General features: G+C 42.5%; 1 protein-coding gene across 1 annotated transcript in view; it reads left to right on the top strand.

Moving 5' to 3' along the window:
• Nucleotides 1-386: 386 nt before the first annotated feature.
• CACNG6 (calcium voltage-gated channel auxiliary subunit gamma 6) overlaps nucleotides 387-23,403 on the top strand; it is a 76,357-nt gene continuing 53,340 nt past the window's right edge. The window contains exon 1 of the mRNA XM_075605348.1: nucleotides 387-1,576. Within this exon, the coding sequence (XP_075461463.1) occupies nucleotides 1,261-1,576 (316 nt within the window). The 5' untranslated portion in view covers nucleotides 387-1,260. The remainder of the gene's footprint in view (nucleotides 1,577-23,403) is intronic.

Below are 23,403 nucleotides of genomic sequence, written 5' to 3'. Positions count from 1 at the left end.
CACATCCTCATTTTAAAGAGATGCATGAGACTCCATGTTAAGTCGATCTAACAACCCATTCTATGACATCTGTTGCAGTAAAAGTGGTAGCTCCTAAATGTTTTTGTTCTTTTAAAACTATCAGGTGAATTCATTTTACTTTACTGCAGCAATTTTAAGCAATTAGAAACAATATTCTGGGAGAAGAAGATCTGTCTACCAGACTCAAAAAAATACCCAATTATTCTGGTTTATATTTCTGTATCACAAGTCTGGGTTGAGCTGGAGGCGTTTTCGTTTCTGCATTATAGAGCAGCTTGGCCAGTTTGTCAGAGCACATACACTTTTAACCACATGTACACACAGCGAAAGCTCATTCTTTCTATTTACAAGCACAGGGTTTCCGGGCAGTATTCCTTCTGGAAAAAGGGACGACTTCCAGTCTATTTTTTCCAGTCTATATGCAAAAGCATCCAGCGCATTCATCCTTCAAATCAATAAATCATTTGCTGATAGACAACTTAGAAGCACTGTGGCTAGATATTTCCTTGTACAGCATGTTAAATTTTTACAGGTTTTCCTAATGCAAATGTGTATTTCAGACTCAAGATTGGATCAATAGTCAGGCTGGGCTTTTGTAGAACAAAGCGTGGAGGAAGAGAATGACATAACAGGCCTGATTGAATCCAAAAGAAGATACACAACAAAGTCTATTAGCAATGCATAAGTGCTTCTGGGATTTCAGAGAGGTATAAGCGGTTCATGGTTAACTGAAAGCAAAGCACTGCATAATAAAACCCAGCATAGAAAAATACTACAGCCAGGCATGTGAGCATGCAGCAAAGACACGGATAGGATATAACAGAAGCCGGAGCAGGTGCAGACGTTATCAAGGGAGTGAACTGGGATATGTTAACTTCATTTTTGTCTTGATTCTGATCTCCGTCCCCTGTATCCGAGGCAAGTGCCTTTAAGGGAACCTTAAAATAACTGCACTGCCTGGGAGATCTGATGAATGTAACAGGTGCAGAGATTATTTCCAGGCCATGTGTGTGCGTCTGTGTGTAACAGCAAGAGGGGGAGAGCGAAAGGCAGCAAGGGGGAGAGCACATTGATGTCCCTGCTGCGTCTCTGTAGCTAGTGAAACCTAAAGCAGATTGTCTTTCAGCGACCTAAATACTAAGGGAAAAAGAGAAGGAAGAACGGCGAAGGAAGAGGGAGTAAACCGACGCTCTGTTTAAATCAATTCTCTCAGTTCTAGGAAAACACTCCGTTGCACAGATGATGTGGCCTAATTTCTTCGTGCAAGAGGAGGAGCGCATCTCTGGAAGAGGGAGAGGGCAGCGTGGAAAGGGCCTGACTGATGCACAGGAGGGCAAGATCAAGCTGGCCTTTTTTGTGGCCATTGTGGGGGTTACCCTTACGGTGCTGGCAGTTGGAACAGAGTTCTGGGTGGAGGTGAACACGTTCAAGCAGAACCACAGCTTGACCTGTGAGGCAGTCCATTTCGGGCTATGGAAGTTCTGCTATAAGAAACTGTGGGTCGAAGACGTGAACGAGCTCAGATCAACCTGTGGCCCCGCAGAGCTCCCAGGAGGTACGGTACTTTCAACCCCTCTGTGTTGCTGTGGTGTGCCTTATTAGTTGCAATGTTTACACACAAGCTGAGGTACCACATATGCTGTAGGGCGAGGGCAGAGCAAAGCACAGGGCATTTCCTGCACAGGGGATACAGATATTAACACACTGAAGTCCCACTGAATGTTTCCAGGGAATTAAAATCTAGAGGAAACCATAGAGGATTTTAGGCTCCTGTCAGAGTTGTTATGGTTAGCTGGTTGATTTGTGGTACAGTAACATTAACAAGATGACATAGAGAGGTTAGTAGTAGAGATGGGAAAAAATGTGTCAATTTGATTTGCAGGTTTGTTCAAATTTTGGGGAAAAGGTGAATATTTATTCATATTTTTCTAAAACATTTTTTTTGCATGATGGAAAACTCCATATTTTTCCTTTTGTTTTCCAATTGTCTTAAACGTTTTGAATATTTTTTACTTTTTCATATTTTGTCCTATTTCTTCATTTATTTTGTAATATTTTCTATTTTTGTTAATGTTTGATCCATTTTTTTAATATCTGCTAATTTTAGAATTTGTGAATACGCATATTTAAAAATGAAAACGAGTGGCAGCTTTTTACAAACTGCAACGAATTCGCGAATATTAGAAAATGTAAATCATACATTTTGGAAGAAGATTTGCCTATCACTATATACTGTAGGAATCCTCCCAAAAATTCAGGGGTGGAAGAACTCAATTGCCTTTGAATATATCATAAAGAACCTAAGGTATCAAATTAGTGACTAGATGCTTTACTAAATTACATAATAAAACAAGTCTATAAAAATTAAAATATAACTAAAGCTAAACATTTCTTCCCTATATCTGGACCGCGTGTACAGGGCCGGGTTAACCACTAGGATAACTAGGCGGTTGCTTAGAGTGGCAAAATTTGTCGTCTAGTTTGCATAACACAGTATTTCTCAACCGGGGGTGGGGCCAAGCAGAGGAGGAAGCAGCATGGGCAGGAGAGGTGAGATGTGGGGGAGGGGGTGTTGTGGCTGTCCTGTTGGGGGTCAGGGTGAATGGGGGGGGGTGAGGGAGAGAGAATGGGGATGGAGAGGGAGGGAAATAGAATGAAGGGGAGTGACCGAGAGAGAGAATGGGAAAAAGAAAGAATGGGGGAGGGAGAATGGATGAGGGGGGAGATAATGGAAGGAAAAATAATGGAGGAGGGAGAGATATAGAGTGGGGTGGGAGAGAGAATGGGGCATGGTGGGGGAGATTGTGGGAAGGAGAGAGAATGGGAGATGGTAGGGAAGGTAGAATGGGGAAGAGAGAAAAAGGGGGCGAGAGGGGGGAGTGTGTGCCTGAGGGAGAGAGGGGGGAGTGTATGAGAGAGAGAGAGAGAGAAAGAGGGAATTGTGTCAGACTACAGCAAATCTCACCGACATACATTCACAAATAGTTACAAATTACAGGATTGTTTTGCCTTTGTTCTATAAATTGGGGTAAATTGGGGTAGAGGGGGTATGTACATCACTCATACATATTTGAAGTTTCATATGCAGAAAGTTAGAAAAATCTATTAGGTATAATATTTAAATTTTTCAGTTGATATGGCATCATGGCAGATCGAATTTTAATTATGGGAGGGGGGCAAGGCTGAAGGTTTGCCTAGGGCACCTGATAACCTTGCACCGGCCCTTGCGTATAACAGTCTTTGATGTTATTTTTAATAATTTAAAGGAGAAAAGTACTCTGCAAAGTTCAATTCCTTGAGTCTTACCATGTAATCCAAAGCCAATAGCTCTTCAAAATGCTGAATGGCCTTCTATGATTTGCTTTTGCCTTTCTTTAAATTGAGACATGGCACCAGCACTAAAAACAAATCAAATACGAATTTATGTGTCATGATCTTACTTTATGTTACTTTACTTGTTTAAATACCTTGCATCAAAAACTACTAATTCATACCAGTTCTATTTGGACCATAAGGCCGCAGCCACAGTGCAGCGATGCACGTATGCTTTCCAATGCTCTGCGCTTGGGGAGACAGGCAAAATTGATTTCAAAGCGCACTGAAGGGTCACATGACAAGGCGACAACGAATCACACAGCACCAGTCACCAAAACTAATCAGACTTAAGCATTAAGCCATCCAATCACAGTGAAGCACATTATTCTGCATGTGACTGTGGTAAAATAAAACTTTTTGTTTTTGATTTTTTGGATGCCAATGTGACGTCACGATACTTCCCTCACTGATGATCCAGGCAATGACACACCCCCTCCCTTATGTGCCACGCCCCCCCCGCTCGCGCTCGTAAATTGCTGCAGGTCAGGCTAGTGCTCCTGCTCAGAGAGTTGGAGATGTCATGGCGCTCAAGCATGAGCGCGCTTCGCTGTACCGTGCCTGCTGCCTTAGTGATATTCTGTAAGGTTGGGGGTTCGGAACAGTTAAAAGTTCCATCTGGTCATTTCAGCAAATATGAATAGGGAGATTGTGTAAACTTCTGGGATGCTCAGTACAGGGTCAGGTTGAATATTGGGAACCAATGATCCTGAAAAGTAACACCAAGTAAAGAACTTCAGAGGTAAATCTTTCATTCTATGTACAATATTTGGGAACATGGCAGAACGGTTGACTGTAGCTCATTGCTTGGAATATACACGATAAGTAAAGTTATTGGAATGTGAAAATAAGCAACAAACTTTGCCATGAAAAAGTCACACATTTTCCAAATAACACGTGTATGTAGTATGTTATTGAAAAATACAAATCACATCCCACTGTTGTTAGAGGGTAGCATTATTTTGATGTATCAGCAGAGAGTCACGTGTTCCTTTGCATTGAGTAGGATTACAAGAAAAGTGGTGATATTCCTAAAGGACCAGCCACTGTTTTAATTCGGGTTGATTTTATTTGATAAGGATTACCCAAATAAAATGAGGATGTATATCCTGCCGCCCAACGAATAAACAATCCTTAGGCTAACTCACCTGAAAAGTATGGGGAATGATAAACCACCGCCAAATAGGCTGAATAAATGAAGCAACAAATATTACAACAGAAAACATGTCTGCTGCAGTATGCCTGGTTTGGCCTAACTCTAAGAGGCACTACTTATTGGCATATATGATATAATAACAAAAATCCCCTCCGCCTCCTTCCTTGCTGGTAAACTGATCATTAACAGTGATACCAGTGTAACATACTGGTTTCAGGAACACACACTTACACACACGCACACGCCAAAAGGAAGCAGGCTACAGTAATGTTTATAGTATATTATAACTTTATAATATTTATAAATAACTTAGCAATGAAGACTCTGGTACCTTATGATCCTTAACAGGAGGATCATTACATGCATCCACATAACATAGTAACATAACACTCCCCACTAAATTCTGTGTGGGTTTATATCAGTGTCTGTTGAGGCCATTCAATACTATGTAAGGTTGCCAGCACACCATTGCAGCTCTTAACTTAACTATGTATTTATGTTAGCATGCTGAACTCCGCAAACACTTTGGTACCCCTTTATATGGCTCCGTTGAGAATCCCTCCTGCCGGTGTGCATAGGCTGCGGCCACGCTAGCGCTGAGCGCGCGGCGCTTGCTGAGTCCCCGCTCACACGGTGCGCGCATTCTCTCCCAAGCTTGGCGCTTGGGGAGACAAAAAAAGAGAGTTTGAAGCACGCTCAACATGCCCCCAATGCCCCCCCTTGCGTGCTTGCAAAATACACAGGACACCCAGAGCTCATGCTTGGAGAGCTGGTGACATCACCGCTCTCAAGCATGAGCGCGGTCAGCACCAGCGGGGCTGCAGCCTTACTCCTCGGCTCTCACTTGGATGCTCCGCTGGGCCTCCTCGCAAGGTTAACTGCTCTCCCTCCAGCCAACATCCGCTAACATGGGTGGCACATATACTGTCCCCAGGTTACCAACAGTCAGTCCTGAGATTTCTCAGGCTTGTGCAGATCTGCCCCTGCCTGCTCTGCCAGGAACTTTTCCAGATCTCCTCATTTAGCCCCGCCTCTCCAGAGTCTAATCTCATTGGCTGAAGCCCTGTCCATCACTAGTCACATCCTCCTTCACCGAAAGCAGCTCCCTGATGCAGCACAGCATGCTGGGAGTTGTAGTTTCCTATTGCAGGCAGAGGGCAGTGTATACATCTTAGGCAACAAGATATCCTTGCGGAAAGAACGGAGCACAGCAAATGCAGTAAGAAGGGGGCTAGATACCGCTGTTAAAAATCCTTTATTCCATGGTAGACATCATGGCATGGGATATGTTAAAAATCTCGAACGCGTTTCGGGCCGTCGCCCTTTGTCAACGAGAATATTAAACAGACTGCGGCTACCGCAGCTGATATAGGAGTTCCCCTGCCTCCAGCTGATTGATGACGTCATCTGCCATTGGCGCGAGATCGTCAAGGTATAATCTGATTGGTCCATATCCTGGACCAATGAGCTCCTTAGGTTGCGAATGCTTCACTGATATCAGGGAGGAAAAGGGGAGTGACACCTATATCAGGAGCGAAGCTACTGCATGCTGTAAACTCAACATGCACTAATGACAACATACAGAGTTAAAAACAATACTATAAACATGTATAGAAGCAATCTTCTACTCTGAAATGGAGAGCATGGAGGGCATCATTATATCATTTGTATGGTTATGTACAATATTCTTCATTATGTCTAATATGTAGCTATATATAATATCATCCACTGTCCTTAATGTATGTATATACATAGAGCAAAATACATCTTTGCAGGTATAATTTTTACAAATGAGAAAGCTATACTATTTATCAAACATCTGTTGTAGACAATCAGGGGTATATATAAAATAATTAGGAGTTGAGCCTCTCTAGTGACATGGATAGATAATTAAACAGTGGTATACAGATTTCTATGTCAGAGACGTCCAAAATATACATATAAGATAGTAATTATATAGTTGGAAATAAGTAGGGAATGGAAGAGAAAACATGGGAAGGTGGGGGGAGGGGGGAAGGGAGGGGGGGGAAAAAAGGGGGGCAAGGTCCGATGGGAATAGGGAGGAGAGGGGGAAAGGAAGGGGGGGGGGAAAAGGAAGGGGGGGGGGAAGATGGGAAGGGGGGGGGAGGGGGGAAGGGGCAGGGGAGGAGGAAGAGGGAGAAGGGGAATAAGAAAGGGGGTGGGGAAGGGAGAAGGAAAAAGGGGAAGGGAGAAGGAGAGGGAAGAGGGAGGGGGTGGGGCAAGGGGGGGTGGGAAGGGGGGGGAGGAATGAGAGAGGGAAAGGAAGGGAGGAAAAAGGAGGGGAGGGAAAGAAAAAGGGGGGGGGGGGGAGAGGTAGAGGGCGAAAAGAGCAAGGATATGTATGAACATCAGATAACATTATTTGAGAAAGTGTTTAAGTTCCCAGTCGGTATTCATACCCTTGGGCATCAAAGTCCCAAGGGTATAAATCCAATGCATCTCCCGACAGTTGAGAAGAGATTCCCTATCTCCACCTCTTGGATGTATTGCAATATGTTCAATGGCGCTAAATGTAAGTTGGTCTACCGAGCCCATTGAGCATTGATTGAATACCGACTGGGAACTTAAACACTTTCTCAAATAATGTTATGAGGGAAACAGGGAGACACCACTCTCTACAGATATATGGATATAAATGTGTCTCTGATTATATCTCCTGAAGTATGGGGGAACTGTCCAGGGGGCAGGAGAATTTCTACGGGGGCGTGGCGGTTACAGAGGCCTCACACTCTTCCAACGGCATTTAAATGAAATGTCGGGGTGGGTGTGAGGCCTCTGTAACTCACTTTCCTGCTTCCAGCCGGGTCAAATGATGCCACGGGTCATATGACATCACGCGTCACCATGGCAACACGTGTCAAATGGCACCATGGGGTCACGTGACGTCACATGACCCGCGACGTCATTTGATGCCGAGCCATTGGGAGAGGGGGGGGCACAAACGCTGCTGCTCCCGGGCAGGGGGGGCGCAGCTCAAGAAGTTTGCGTACCCCTGATCTATTGTTTATTAGTGCATCTGCAAATGTAATATTACAAGTAGGAAATCAAGTAACAGTGGATATCTTGGACTTGGTCTCATTGAAAGGGAATGCCTTTTCCCGCTCACAAACATCTTGGCGGCCGTTAGAAAATCTTTAAAGCTCATTACATTTTTGCTGCTCAATCTAAATGTTGTGAAGATGACTTCTTATTCAAAAGCGCTGCAAACATTTATAATGTAGCATAAACAGAGGAAGCTTTAATTATATACAGTAATTACACACCAGAATGTAATCTAGAAATTTTTAATGGGACCAATTAGTAAGGCACATGGCAGCTTTGGGTATATGAGGAGAAACTTTTTAAGGAGTACACTAGTTGAGTGGATTATGCTTATATTTTGCTTAGGCCGCTGATATTTGTTCCTTTAAAGATGTGGTTCCACTTACTAGTTTCCGAACCCACCTCCCACTCCCCCCCCCCCCCCCATGTGGGAGGCAAGGGAGTGTTCGGAGCTGAACCATCTTAATTTCAGCTCTTGGGACCTCCTGGTTCCAGAGATACTTACCTCAGAAGGTGCTAGTGAGGCATAATGGAGGTTTTACCCTTTGAGTGCCGAGAGTGCAACATGATCACATGTTCGCTCCGTCACTGATGATGGTATGGAAGAGGAGGAAGTCCTCCTCTTCGACTCCTCTTCCGGTAATATCAAACGCGATTTCCCCTACAAAAAAATGAGCGAGTACATTATGACGCAGCTACTACATCGTGGAGCCCCTGGAGTGCCAGACACCTTGACGTAGTATCTACATCCTGAGGTACGTAAAGGGTTACATCTCTTGTGACACGTGGGCCAATAGGAAGCCACAATGTCATCCGTCGCAGCTTCTTATTGGCGCATGTGCCATGGCAGATTGAAGAATCCGTAAGTAACCAGCAGCACCTACAGAGGTAATGCTTCCTAACCATTACAAAAACTTACAAACAATAGGCTGGAATGCTGCTTTAAGGGAAGCTACACCTTGCTGGAGTGCATATGCAGACCTGTACATCTCTGAGGTAGGAAGGGGACCTTGAATTATGGAAGCAGTTGCTGCTAGTTGAGGAGCACATATGAAATGTATGGATGAGGGTTGGTAAAGGGCATTCTCATATGACTAGCTATAAATCACAAATAGCCAATTTGCATTCCAAGGAGGGGAAACCGTAAGGCTGAAAGCGCCAGAGGACTGAAGAGCACTGATGTGGAAGGTAATAAAGCTAAAAGTGGACATGCACTTCTGCATTTAACTTGTGTTGAGCGACTTCAGCTTTTAGAAGGGAAAATGAGTGACCAGGGTCATTGGCTGATATTTTTTTATTCTGTATGGGATTTTTCTTTACATTTTTAAGGGGTTTTAGGTGTATTTTGTTTTTAGCTTTGAATCCAATAAACAGTCAACTCACAAAGAAAAGTAAGGGTTACACCCTACCTTGCTCTGTCCTCATTCCAGGCAGCACCCCATAATCACTATATAGTAGGACTGTGTGAGTTTAATTAATAAAACCCTTTCACTGCCCTTATAATGTAACCTGTACGTCATAAGGGCGGCACGTATGGGTACAACATGATATTAAAGCTCTTTTCAAAGGTCTGCTCGCGTTTACTGCCCTATCGGAGCGCGGAATGCGATCGTAGTCCCTTCCGCTTCCATTCGCATCAGATGGTTGTAATCCCGGAAGTCTGGTCGCACTCGGGTGCTGCCGAAACTCCTGCATCGTAAAAGTTAGTCTTCTGGCTGCAAAAGTGGGAGACATATGGTACAAAAAAAACCACCAGATATATTAAAGATAAATAACCCCACTAACAGAACAGAGAATTGTTCTTAGAGAATAGGATGGAAGGAAAGGCTAATCATGGACAGGTCATATGTATCGAACTGGGAGTGATTTTGAAAATATGTTACCAAATAGTCACAAACCTTAGGACAGCGGTAGGTAACCTGCAACTCCTGAGCCGCATGCGGCTCTTTCGGCTCCTACTTGTGGCTCTCTGCAGGTTACCGGCCCCCAGGTGTTGCCTCTCTCACTCACTATGCTGGTGTGGCTGCGGAGGGGGGGGTCTGGCCGGACCCGGCATCTCCCCAGCTGCTTGCCTGCCCCTCTCCTGTACTGTCCCACGCCGGGCTGTCAAGCCGGTGCGTGCCGGAAGTGCATGTCACAACTTTAGTCGCGAGCTGATGTCACAACGCAACAAGAGGCCTGACCAGCACTGGCAAAAGCAGATTGATTTGTATATTCCATGGACTTTGTTGTTGTGTCTTTTTAAGACAGGCGTTTGAGCCAAAATCAAAAAAGCTACTGAACACATCTTAAACTAATAAAACATCTTTTTTTTTGCTGCACTTATTGTATTATTATAATTCCCTGTACTGTATTCTTTGTGAAGCGCTGAGTACACTTTTGGCGCTATATAAATAAAGACATACAAAACATCTAAATTGGTGGTGTTGCTACATACTTGAGTACTGTTCGCTTCATTGCCCATCCAACATTTCTTCGGAGAACTGAGGATTTAGATTATTTTATTTGCAAGAGAAGTCTACGGGAAGCTATAAATGTGTATAGACGCTCACCAATATCACACAGCACCCCAACCCTCCACGCACCCTCTTAAGCAAGCACTGTTTCATATTAAACACACCGTACCATTTTCAGTTAGCAACAACTTGCTGACATCGCAATGCATCTGATACATGTTATGCACACACAGTCACACACTACGCAGAAGTAGAAATAGATAGCAATTTGTCGACATCGCTTCTGCAGTGCAATCACTTAATTAATGATAGACGTGGGATACTTGTTGGGTATACAATTCTACCTGGCAGGTATCCACTGACAGATATTGTTTGTAAGAACTAGAAAGGCCAGTAAAGGGAGCTTATTATTTGGAAGATGCCTGGCACAATTGACCTTCATGGACAGAGATTTACTGCGCCACTTGTGAAAGAAATCACCCAAAAAGAAGTAAATGGGAAAACATTTAGTTGGTGTTATTTTACATTTGTTCAAGTGAGCAAAATTTGTTTGTTTTAAGGGTACTGTGATGTTATTTGTTACCTGGGGTTACCTGGGCTAAAAATAAAGTAAAAACGACAGTAAATAGATGATTTGTAGCCGACAAGTCCTTGCATGTGTCATTGGTACTTAGAAGCTTATGATAACTTGTATAGCAGACGAAAGTCCAAAGGTAGAAGTAGTAAAAACAAAAGATTTAGGGGTTGATGTATCAAAGTCTCACGGCTGCAAAAGTGATGTAAAAAACTGCACCAAATTTATCAAAGAAAAAATCCCTTCAGAAATAATGGGATTTTTGCCTTGATAATTTGGGTGCGGTTATTGTGCTTCACATTTGCAGCCGGGATACTTTGATCCATCAGTCACTTAATATTAATGAAAGTTAATACAGCCTAACCCCATTATAGCGCGATCCGCTACAATGCGGATACGCTTATAAGGCGGTTTGAGCGTGGCTCCTGATGATTTCCCATCTTTAATTCCCTTTTGCCTGCTCTTGCTGCCAGCGCCCCCCCCTACCTCCTCAGCTCCTGCGTCAAATGACCCAGCAGGGTCATGTGAAGTCATGTCGCCAAGTGGGAGGGGTGGGAATGAGGTTACCCAGCTTCTGGCACAGGGGTGTGTACATGAGAACTGGGCTTAAGTTAGAGCAGCAGCAAAATGTCCCTGAGGTCAGGGCTTGCTCCTGCAACTATGTTTGGCCGGGGATGGGGGGAGCTGGGCCCGGTGATGGAAGAGGGCAAAGCTGGCTGATCCCAGTAGTGGAACCTGACCCCAGTAGTGGAAGCTGACCCCAGTAGTGGAAGCTGACCCCCCACAGAGAGACTAGGACCACAGATGGACACTGGTAAGAAATATCCACATATCCCCATGTAAGGGGAACTGCATCTTTACAAATCTGTTCTATACTAAAGAAAGATTTTTTAGCCACAAATGGGGGACATAATCCTGCTGTTAATCATACAGGAGATGGAAGTAGAGACATTGATTCCTCTGTTAGCAGCAGAACACTGGGACTGAAATCGGATCAGTCCAACTCGAAATGTATTTTGAGACAGCCATTTTATGACAGTGTAGGTAATAAGGCTGTGGAACCAGTTGCCTGCGGATACTGTGGAACAAAACACAGTGGTGTTTAAGAAGTGATCGGATGCTTTATTGTTGAGCCAAAATATTAATTTTCTTCCTGGAATGTCGCCCCTTCAGGGAAACTGGTACCTAATCAAATGGCTTGTTAAGCAATATGCAAAAGGCTATACAGTGTGAATTTATGGTTTCCAGGACTCAAAGAAATGCAGAGCAGGGAAACACACACACACACACACACACACTGTGATGGCTGACCCGTGGTGTTGGATCCTCAGCACCCTGCAAAGCTGCTCCGGGTAAGTCCTGCGGGGGGGTGTCACCGGGTCTGGGACAGCTGGGAGAGTTATCCCAGGTCTCCCCCTCCAGCGGATGCAAAACCCCTGATTGCGGAGGCCAGTTTTTTCCCCCTGCGATCCCCGTTATAACGCAGTCGCATTATGTGGACCCCAAGCATCTCGTTATAACGGGGTATAAGTGGCAAAGTGGTGAAATTCTGGGCTCAAAACATTGCTCCAGCTGTGTCAAAGAAAAAATCCTATTGATTTCAATTGGACTTTTTACTTTAATAAATCCTGATGCACCACTTTTGCCTTGATATATGGGGCGATACCTTTTTGTTAGGCAAACATAAAACATAATTGGAAAACATGATCCCCTTCACTACCAGAAAGACCAGCCAGGCATTATTACAAGGTGTTACCTTCTGTAACAGGAGGTTTTAAATCAATAAACAATGATCTGCAGTATGCCAGTGCATATATCATCATGTAGAACAATGCAGAAGCATACAGTTCCAACATTAGTTACAAGAGCTCCACTCTTCTAAGTCAGTAAACTAAACATTGAACCCAGGGGCGTAACAACACAACCACAAAACCCCGAGATGTGGGGGGGGGGGGGAGGATTGAGACGGGCGTGGGGTGCCTTGCGGCGCTCAGAAGGAATGAGAGTGGAGAGGAAAGTAAGGAAACGGTCGGGGTCCTTCATAAACATTTTTTTACTTCAATTGTTTCCAATGTTTTAAGTTTTGTGGAGCCCTTGAAAATAAATATGCTCACCTGTCGGAAAACCCCAGTTTACTATTTTACGCAGATTACCTTAAATATGACTTGTGTAATAGGTGATATAAACGTTATATATTTTTTTTTAAAACAGTCATCTTTCTATATTAAAATATTAAAATGAAATAATATATACAGCTATATTACAGTAAATCATATTGTTATACACTGTGATTTTTTAAAAACAAAAGAATATATATTTTTTAAATGCTGCTTAATTATTCATATAACTGTACAATACTCCTGCGGAACCCTAGGTTTGCATGGAACACAGATTGAAAACTACTGTCCTAATGCATCCAATATCATCAGTATTGTATATATGACCGTATTGAGTATTCAGCTCTGTTATAGAGTACCGATTTTCTTCAAATGCGCTTCGTTTTGCAAGTTTTTCAAAAAGTTTCCGATTTTGCTACATTTTCACGAATGTCAAATTTTTCACAATGTGGCCAATTTTCGACAGAATTTGGTGGAAATTCAAGTTTCTAAATGATCATGGGGCCTTAGATTTGGGATTGTGTGACCTGTACATTGACTATAAATACATGGCAGAACATTTCTGAGAAAATTTGCACCTCTCTATCATAGACCAATAGCAAGTTCATGAAGGTTTGTATTAGCTTGGCAGACATACAGTAATTAGAAATGGGAGAACTTTGCACCAAAGTTCAAATCTGCTACAAAAATAGCGCTTCTTCGCAAGTTTGACATTTTGTGACTTTAGCCAAAAAAAGTTTGGTTTCCTAAGAGAGTCCCAAGTGACCCACATAAACCCACCTTCATACAACATGTGGAGAGACAGTTGCGCACATTAAGGTACAGAAAGATGCTAATTTGGATATGACTTAAATTACCATATTTCCCAGGTATCTCTGATGCGCTTCTTTTTGTGCTCAGGTATCTCTCCACGTATTGTATAAAGGTGCCTTTGGGGAGGTATATGAGTAATGTGGGACTAATAAATGAGAACTCTTCTAATAGAAAGGAAAAAGAAGAGAAAATAAAATGTTGTGTGCATGTTCACGGGCTGAGCTTTGACAAATGTGCCCATTTCTAGACATAGTATTAAACCAGATACAAGTCCATTAAATATAGGCCAATGCTTTTATGGGAAATTCCTCTTCTTATGATTCTCAGTTGTCTTTAAAATGATCCTGTCAACATGTTTATGTCTGTTTTATTCAGCATAGTGTAGTAGTAAAACTTTCTCACAAGCAGAGGTAGAAAGAATAGGAGAATGATTTTTGATGGTTTGAGGCAGGTTGATGACATGACATGAAATGCTATACATATGTAATGCCCACTCCACAGTTCAGATCAGCAGCCACCTCAAGTAACAAGCTGAACTCTTCGCCCTACTCACAAGGAGGAGGCAGGAGTTAGACTTGGCAAAACATTTAGGCTTTTCAAACAGTTTGTTCATAATCTTTAATTTACCTTAATTTCGGGGGCATTACACATACACACATATATATATATGTAGGAGTTAAAAATGGTACATATCTAGGTATGTATAATTTATATATTTAAAAGGGTTGGGACTGTGTTCCATACTTCCATATAGTCTTTACACTCTTCAATGGCTTTTTCCTCAATCTTCATGTAAATAAAAGTTCATGCTTTGTTAAGTGCTGTGAAATCGCTCTCTAGCAGCAAATTAGTTTACATTTGACCTTCATAGGGAGATCTTTTATTGCTTAACTAATCGTGGCTAAAGAAATCAACAAAAGGGGAAGAGAAATGGATTTACACATTTAAATGATCAGATTCTAATTTGCTCAAGGACTAAAATCAGATTATGTAATTTGCAGCATGCAACTCCTTGCACTGCTTCCTGGAAGCTAATGTTAACTTGCAAAGCAGACCAAATTCTAAAGATGATGTCATTCACTGTGGTGCTATATAAAGGGCTCACTGATGTTACTATAGCAACTGGCATTCTGAAATTAACCAGAGAAAGATGAGATAATCAATGCACAGAACAGCAAACAGCTAGTGTTCCTAAGTGTTGCAATTGTACTTGTTTGTGTCACACAGTACAATACAATGATACTCAATGGGGTAGTGAGGAGGTGGAAATATTTTTACTACAGAATGACCATAATAAGGTGACTCACCTGAAATATGTGATGTCATACATACTTGAGTTTAAACCCAATCAATGTGACTACAAACGTCTCTTTAGGCTTAATGTTTTAAATTCCGCAGGTGATTAAAATAATATTTTATAGGAAGCCGAGAAACTTTGAAATTCTTCTCGCCCACTAATTCTAACTGTCCCCTTATCTCTTTAAACCTTCAGCTGAATTTCCCCCTTTCAGTCACCATGGTTACTCAACACCGAAACTCCAGCATTTTAATCTTGCAGTATCATCCCATTTAATAGTAACCATGGAGACATAAAAGAAAAAAGTCAGATTCCTCTCTGGCTGTGCCATATAGGGTGTTATTTTTTTGTCACCCTTTTTTTGCTCCAGTATTGCACCACATACACTTTACATATCTGGGTCATTTGTTTTAGCTGTTGTAAAACTGGTGCAATGCTGATATACAAATACCAATGGAGAACAGCATCAGATTTAATCAATCTAAAAAAATGCCAACAATATTCTGCAATAATATTTTTGAGCTTTATAGCACTATTCCTAAATTTGCCATGATTAGTGCTTAGCAATAAAATAGGGAGAACAGTGCAATATGGGTGTTTATAATTAGTCCTGCAGATATTCTGTATTAATATTTATTTGTAATAGAAAAATACTGCAGACTGTCCTAACGAATTATGTGTTTAGGTTAAAAAGAGAAGCAGCTAAATGCACAATATTGTATATATATCTATAGGGATAGAAATTGCAATGCCACTGGAAAAAAATATGCGTAAAACATAAATCTATACAATTCCACAACAAAAGTGACAATTATGTTTTTAAATATTATTAGGTTGACTTTGTCATACTTTTTGTAAATGAGTCTCAAAATATATGTTATGGTTTGCAAGCCTCAACAAAGTTGCAATTTATGACAATTTGCTAATTGTCAGTTTAGGCAATGTACATATGTGTCCCCAAAGGGCCACCAAAAGGTTTCCACGTATATATAGCTATATACTGAGGTTGTCTTAACTCCTCCTTTATAGAGTCATGTTTTGTTTATATTTGCATTATACATACTACACCACACAGGCTACTCATCCTTGTAACTGTGCCCCCCCCCCCCTTTGGTGACCTTCAAGTAGTATTTGTACTTTGAGATGATTGAGTCCTGACTCTTTACATACCTATATTGAATGAGTGCAATACGTGGGAATCTTTTCGTACCCCTTTGGGGACACATATATGTACATTGCCTGATCTTCTTTCCCCATGGACCTCAGTTTACTCACCTATACACTCTATCCAGGTGCTTATCGGTAGGTTGAGCGGTAGGACACCTTGTCTATATAGAATCTAATTGTCAGTATTGTCATGGGAGAGGGGGTTTGGCCGATATTAAAGGTGTTACACCCCATTTGGCCACCCCCTACTCTCACCTGGGAGGTGAGGGGTTAACTGGAATGATGTCCAGTACTGTAGTTATGCCCCTGCTTCAGCACCAACTGTGTATCCCCCTGTGAATATGTATTGTTCCCATTCCACTGTCTGCACCAACCCATACACTGGGATCTATGCAGGAGGGAAAGGGTTAATGTTAATTCTGTGTTTATGGCCCTTTGTCCCTTTTCCCGCCTTTGCAGGCTCCATTTTGCAGTCTCTCCATAGGTCGCCATTACAGCCCATGTAACCCGATGGAGATTCCGGCGATTTGGGCCTGATATCGTAGAAGACCTGCAGGTGGCGCTCGAGAGGAGGAGTGGCGGTTCACCATTGAAAGTGAATGGAGTAATGCAGTTCAATGGGGATTCCTGGAAGCCGACCTCCGGAGACAAGCTGGCAGCCAGCCAGACCGCAAAACCGCAAGAGCGGAAACATTGTCAAAAAAGAGCTTTGATCGCGCAATTGGCGTGGGAACTAGGGCCTTGATCAAGTTCACGGCCAATTGGCGTGGGAACTTCTGTTCTAGGGCACCTAGAAATAAAATTCCTTTTGCCCCTAGATGTTAGTAACCCCCTCACTTGACCCCAACAGGGTCCGACAAGTAATGGCGGCGAGAAAGGGTCGCGCCGGCCTGGAGGGTCCTACCATTGACCGTAATGGTGGAGAAAGCCGCGTGGCTTTCAAACACTAAGTGTGAAACAGGGTAAACTGGAAACCCATAACTCCGGTTCCGTGGGGACCAGAGGGTTGGGATTTGGCAAGAATGTAGACACTGCTCCGGCATAACTACATGGCAATTTCCAGCCCTCTCCCCTCAACGGGACAGAGTAGGGTTAACTGTTAAAAAGTGTGTGTTTCCCATTGACTTCAATGGTAGCGGAGGTCCCATTGAATCCTATGGCCGTGCTGGCCCTATTGATTCTAATGGAAGAAAGCTGCGTGGCTTTGAAACGGCGAAGTCCAAATGTGTATAAAGTGTAAACCTATATCTCCGGTTCTGTGAGTACCAGAGGGCTGGGATTTTGGTCGCATGTAGTCACTACTCCGGCATGACTGCATGGCCATTTCCAGCCCTCTCCGATCAACCAGACGGAGTATGGGCAAATGTGAAAATTGTGATTTCCCCATTGACTTTCCCCCCTTTTTCCTCCTGGGTTATAAATATTCATAAATGTTTTCTCATTCGTTACATGTTTTCCAAAAAATCTTTTTATCATCTGCTAGCTTATAATCTTACAGTTAGTAATGAGATTACTGATGATTATTGGGCTTTAGATATTATTTAAGACATATTTGTAATCATGCCTAGTTTTCCTGCTATTTACCCCAAATGGGTGATTTATGAGTAAGAGTGGAATAATTATATAGATTTATATATTCCACTTCATGTTTTTAACTTGTTTTTGTTATTATTAGGTCCGTTTTCCTCCAGAAATATTATGTTTTTATTTATGTGCTAGGAGAGGTTAACGGACCGATGTAGGTTTTTTCATGTTATATGGAATTGTAGTGTTTGTTGTTTGTGGGGGATGGGGCAAAGGGACCTTGGCTAAGTTGTTTATGAGCATTTATTATGCTACATATATTGTATTTCATTTTGGGGTTAATTCCCCTCTTGGTATATGTTTCATTAACAAAACGGCCATCTTTTAGTAGTCCTGTTGGGATTAATATGTGGGTTTGTGTTAGGGGGAGGGGGGGGTGCGCCCCTCTGTGGAGTTGTCCGCTGGTTGTTTAGCAGATCGGGCCAGGGAGATAGGCACAGCAGCCTGGTCTCCGTTAGATTGTTGTGCTGTTACATGGCCACATCGGCTCGCCTGGGCCCTCCCCTAGGGTTGGAGACTCCCTACTCCTACAACCCAGCCATCACCATGGTAGCCTTTCTGGATAACACAGCGCGGTCTGAAGTTCGTGAGGAGGTGCGGCCCGAGCGTGCACGATCCAGTTCTCTATGGACGTGACACGCAGGCCTGACACGCATGACGTCAGACCGGCGCACAGCCGATTTTGGCACCAATTTTTAAAGTTGTGATTGGTGATTTGCTAGTTATAGGATATATATATAAAGGGACCCCTTTCCCCTAGTCCCCCATACTCCTTGATAAAGGACCCCTATGGTCCGAAACGCTTAGGAGTTTTTGTCTCACCCTATTGGGGTTATGTTACTGAGTGTTGCTGAATAAATAGATTTTTATATTTTTCCACCACCTAAATCCCTGGCAGTGCACTGTTTTTGCTCTCTTCTTGCTCCATTGAAAGCCTATAGCGGTGAAGCCCATTGATTTCAATGGAAGAGTGAAATGCAGTGATTTCTTTTAGCTTATAGTGGAGAATCCTGCATTAAAGTTAATAGGGGATTTTAACTTGTTTTTTGTATCTCCGGTTCTGGGAGTCGTAGAAGGCTGATATTTGGCCACTATGGCAAGGGTCCTCCGGCATGAGGACCTGGCAAATTTCAGCCTGTTCAGGCCCACAGAACGGATTATTTTAATATGTGTAGATATTAAAGAATGTTCTGTTTTGCAAGGCTGGAAAAAAAGCCCGGGAAAGTTACTGGCTCTGCTTTATGTTAATGCTCAGGAGGGCGACCCTTTGTCTACAACAGCCCCCTTATCAAAGGTAAAACCACTCTGATTGTGTCCAATAGGGCGGAGAAAAGCAGAGCTTGAGTGGTCTGTAAGTGTTGTAATTCACACCTACAGATAAAGATTTTCCTGTCCCAGGCAGACCTTGAGGTGCCTAGCCTTTTGGGAGGGGGGCTAGGGAAATGATCCCGATTAGAATAATGCACACCCAGTGGGCAGGTATTACTTTGCCTCTCAAGTGAGGTGGCAAGGAGGGATTGGGTGCAGATAATTGTCATCCAATGCCTTGCACCTCATGTTAGGGTATGGGGCTGAAACTCCATATAAATGAGTGTAAGCTCTATGCCCAGTGTCTTTCGTGATGTCTTCGATTTTACCAACTACTTGATGCCTGATTGCTGTATGAATTGCCAATCCTGTACCTGATTGCTTCATTACCCAACCCCTAAGTAAGTGCTATATTTTGTCTGTTAGTTGTATCATCTTGTGTGTTCACCTTTCTAAGGAATAAACTATCTTTATTATATCTAAGTCGTGTTCAATTCAACCCAGATATTTTGTGTATATTATAACCTATCACTAGCTACCGTGACAAGTATACCAAGCTAACGAAAGGCATTTAATGTTTTAAGCATTCTGTGCCAAAGGATCTGCAGTAACTGAACTAACGGCAACAGAATGAGTTTCCTGAGGAGGGCCTTTTGCTATTATCCTGGGGCGCGCAAACTTTTCTTGCGGCTCCCCCCTTTCCTTACCTCCTCCGTTAGCTGCCCCCCTCCTTAACTCGCAGTGTGACGTCACGTCACTTAACCCACGGCGTCATTTGACGTCACGTTACCAGGGCAGCCGTGACGTCATATGACCCCGCTGCATCATTTGACGCTGCGTTGTCATGGTCACGCGTCCTGAAGCCGGCTGAATCCCGGTAAGTAGAGGTTGCGGTTCCCCGGCATTGAATTTAAATGCCTTGGGGAGGAGCACAAGACCTTTGCTACTGTCCACGCCCCCCCAAAAAAATCTTGCGCGCCCCCCAGTTTGCGCACCGCTGCTATAACCAGTCTTGAAGAAAAACTATTGAACGTTCTAGGCTAGAATGGACATACTGTATCCAGCAAGAACACTGACACTGCCTCATCTGCTCAACTTTCCTATGGTGGCCTCTCCTTCAGTCATAACCCAAGATATGGTGACAAACATGATGGGGAGTAGGCATCCTTCTCTCTCTTCATTGTTCTTTTTAAGACATATCTCCATGCCCTTCCTTTTCATTCTCTTCCTTTGAAGCTCACACTATGCGTCTCTTCTCCCCTTATCTCTCTGTGTTGCTGTTATATATCACCCACCTGGGCCTACCTCTTAATTTCTGGATACATTTTCTGCCTGGCTCCCACTCTCTCTCTCTCTTCTGACTACCACTCTCTTTTCTTGGAGCCTTTAACATTCATATCAACAACCCTAACTCCCCAGCTATTTCAAAACTCCTCTTCTTAACCTCTTTCTCCGGTCTCACTTGGTGGATTTACTTTCCCACCCATCGTGATGGCGATTCCCTTTACCTTGTTTTCTCTTGTGGTTGTCTCCTCTCTAACGTCTCAGTATAGCATATCCCATCTCTGACCATGACCTCCTTTCTTTCTCCCTCACTCTTCCGTCTGCCAGCCATTCCCCCAAACTCATCCTCACACACTTTCCGTAAAAACACAATATACACTTCTCAGCTCTCAGCATCTCTACAACCCTTCTCTTTCTTCTCTTGACTCAGTTGCCTCCCTACATATATAACAGTTTCGTACCTTTTTTCTTCCCTTGACCAGGTTGCTCCTGACACAATACAATATTGCCACCTTTCAGGGCCAGATTTAATGTTGTGGGAGCCCAGGGGTAAGTAAATTGCGGAGGCCCCCTGTCAAAAATCAAATTATTGATTTACATGAAATTCAATGTGCCTAACAATTTTTAAGGGTTTTTAAACTGAAATCTTTGCACTAGCATCAAAATAAAACAAAAACTTCAATAAATGAAAGAAATTAATTTTTTTATATTTATAATGCAACAAATGTAGGAACCACTGTATTTAACTAAAGGAAAAAGTTTCAATAATGTCTTTGAATTCGAATTCACGCAGCAAATCACTTTCGATGCTTAACAATGCAACAATGGTCACCGTGAGAGATGCTCCTGCTTCATTGCTGATCTTAGCCTTTTCTTTATGATTTTCATCTTTGAAAACGACCGTTCGCCAGTACAATTGGTCACCATCTGTACTAAATACATTCTCAGAGCAATTTCCACCTTAGGAAATGTAGCACTGAAATTATTCTCAACAAGAACTTTGCAGAAGAACACTTCCTTCGACATGTTGTCATTGTAATCTTCTTTGTACAGATCACAGCAAGCTGCACTTATTCATTGCCGAGGCTTTGCTCCGAGTCATCCTTATATACCCTGACAAGATTGACTGCAGCAGAGTAGAGATCAGAACCATCTAGATTTTCCAGCTGACTAAGGAAGCCAAACCTTTCAGCTGCAGGGCAAGTATTGGCCGCCATCTTCCCTACTAAATTAAGGCAATGATCACAACATGGCGTAAAAAGTGACAAGCTATTTTTTTCAGTGCTTGCATTTCTCGGTATTTGCCGCTCATATTTGCAGCATTATCATATGACTGTCCATGACAGTCACTTTATATCGATGTTGTGACAATCCAAGAACTCAAGAAGTGCATTAGCAAGAACACAACCAGTGTGACCACAATTTGGTATGAATGTCAGAAACCTTTCCCTTGGAGATGTATTTTCCATGTAACGTTCTGTATTACTACAGTCAACTGGTCAATGTGAGCATCGTTTGGGGTTGAATCAACTGACAGAGAATAATATTTGGACTTCTTTATTCTTGCAATTATGTGGTTCAGAACATGCTCACCCGTTAATTCAATCAGCTCTTCACATATTGTAGATGCAGGTAAATCGCGACTGGTTCCTTTATTTGCATGTAGTTTGATGTGAGCAGAGAGAAATTGATCCAACCACTTCATTATCACCCCGGAAAGCCAGTCCATGTTCAGTAATTAATTTGATGCTACTCACAACACGCATGAGAACGTTGCACCAATATCCACTCAGCTCTGCTACTTGTTTTGCCAAATCCTGGTCAATGCGCCCAATTTCCTTTTTACGTTTCACCAAAATTGTTACAGATTCCAAGAGATAATGTCAAATCTCGTGTTCAGCCAACCGTTCACTTCCATATTTCCAGTCACAAAATCCAGTACTGCACAGTTTTACTTTATCTGCAGCCCAGTAGCCTAGTTTACAGATATAGCAGTAGACTTTACCAGTAGTTGGAGAGAAATACAGCCAAGAGCGGATAACAATCTAATTATTCCAATTTTTTTTGTTGAAAAAAAATTTGCAGTACATTTTCGAACAAAATACTTTTCACCTTTGGCCTGTTCTTCTTGGTGCACTGATAATTGCTCAAACAATTAGCAATCCTAGTTTTCCAAATCGAAGGATCCTTTTACGGCCCAAAAGTTTATCATATCCGGTGTTGACAATTCTGGTCACAAGCCAATATCATTTTCAAAACAGTGAGGTTTCTTTCCAGTTCCTTCTCTAAGTTCTGATTGATTATCTTCACCTCATGTGTTTTCGACTGTTGTTTGATCACTTGTCTCACCAACACCAATGGTTTTTTTCAGGTACAGCCAAAGGTGAAATTTACGGTGTTTCTGGTGCAATTGTGCATTCTGTTGGGATTGCTTCAATTTGTCGGTTCGAGGTCGAGGTAGCCAAAGTCATTAAATAATAACTAATTTTTGACACCTTTGAAATAATTTGTTGTTTCTTTTCACGCTTTGCAGCTTATTTTCGTTTCTGTTCACCGCTTTGATGGACGCGAGGCATTCTGTGTTGGTCACTCATATTTACCAAGAAAAATCAAATATTTGAGAGCGAGTCCAAGTTGGCTGCCCGGCAAATACACTTCATAATATGTTCACGTTTTTCGACTTTTAATCTTTAATTCAAATCTTTTTCAATACACAAGTTTCAATCAAACTTAGTGGTAATCCTTTTTGCGTGTGCATATGTAAAATAAAAATAGTACTTCTTAAAAGCGATTATTATATTTATAAAACTATAATATAGAATCAGAAAACAAACAGTAAGCAAATAAAACATTACTTACTGCAAGAGATGTGTGCAGAGGTATGAAAATGAAGACTGTTTTAGGGTGAAATTATATCTTGGCTTTATTGAGCCTGTTCCTTTATCCAGGCAAAACATTAACAAAACAAAATATCAAACCCCTATCCCTTTCTACGGGCTAACCTACTTCCCCAGACCCTATCTGCAGGACTGGAGAGATATTCCATTACCAGCCTCAGACCCCAAAGTCTCAGGAAGCACCTTAAGCAGGTGGCCCTCCATGTCAGTCTCTGGCAGGTTCCTGGGTCCTCTGTGTCCAGGAAATATAGGTCTCTGAGTGTCTTGATCTCAGCACAGCCTTTGTGCTCAAGA

The sequence above is a fragment of the Ascaphus truei genome, chromosome 6 (assembly GCF_040206685.1).
Source record: "Ascaphus truei isolate aAscTru1 chromosome 6, aAscTru1.hap1, whole genome shotgun sequence".
In the NCBI taxonomy this organism is placed as follows: Eukaryota; Metazoa; Chordata; class Amphibia; order Anura; family Ascaphidae; genus Ascaphus; species Ascaphus truei.
This window is presented reverse-complemented; position numbering and strand designations above follow the sequence as displayed.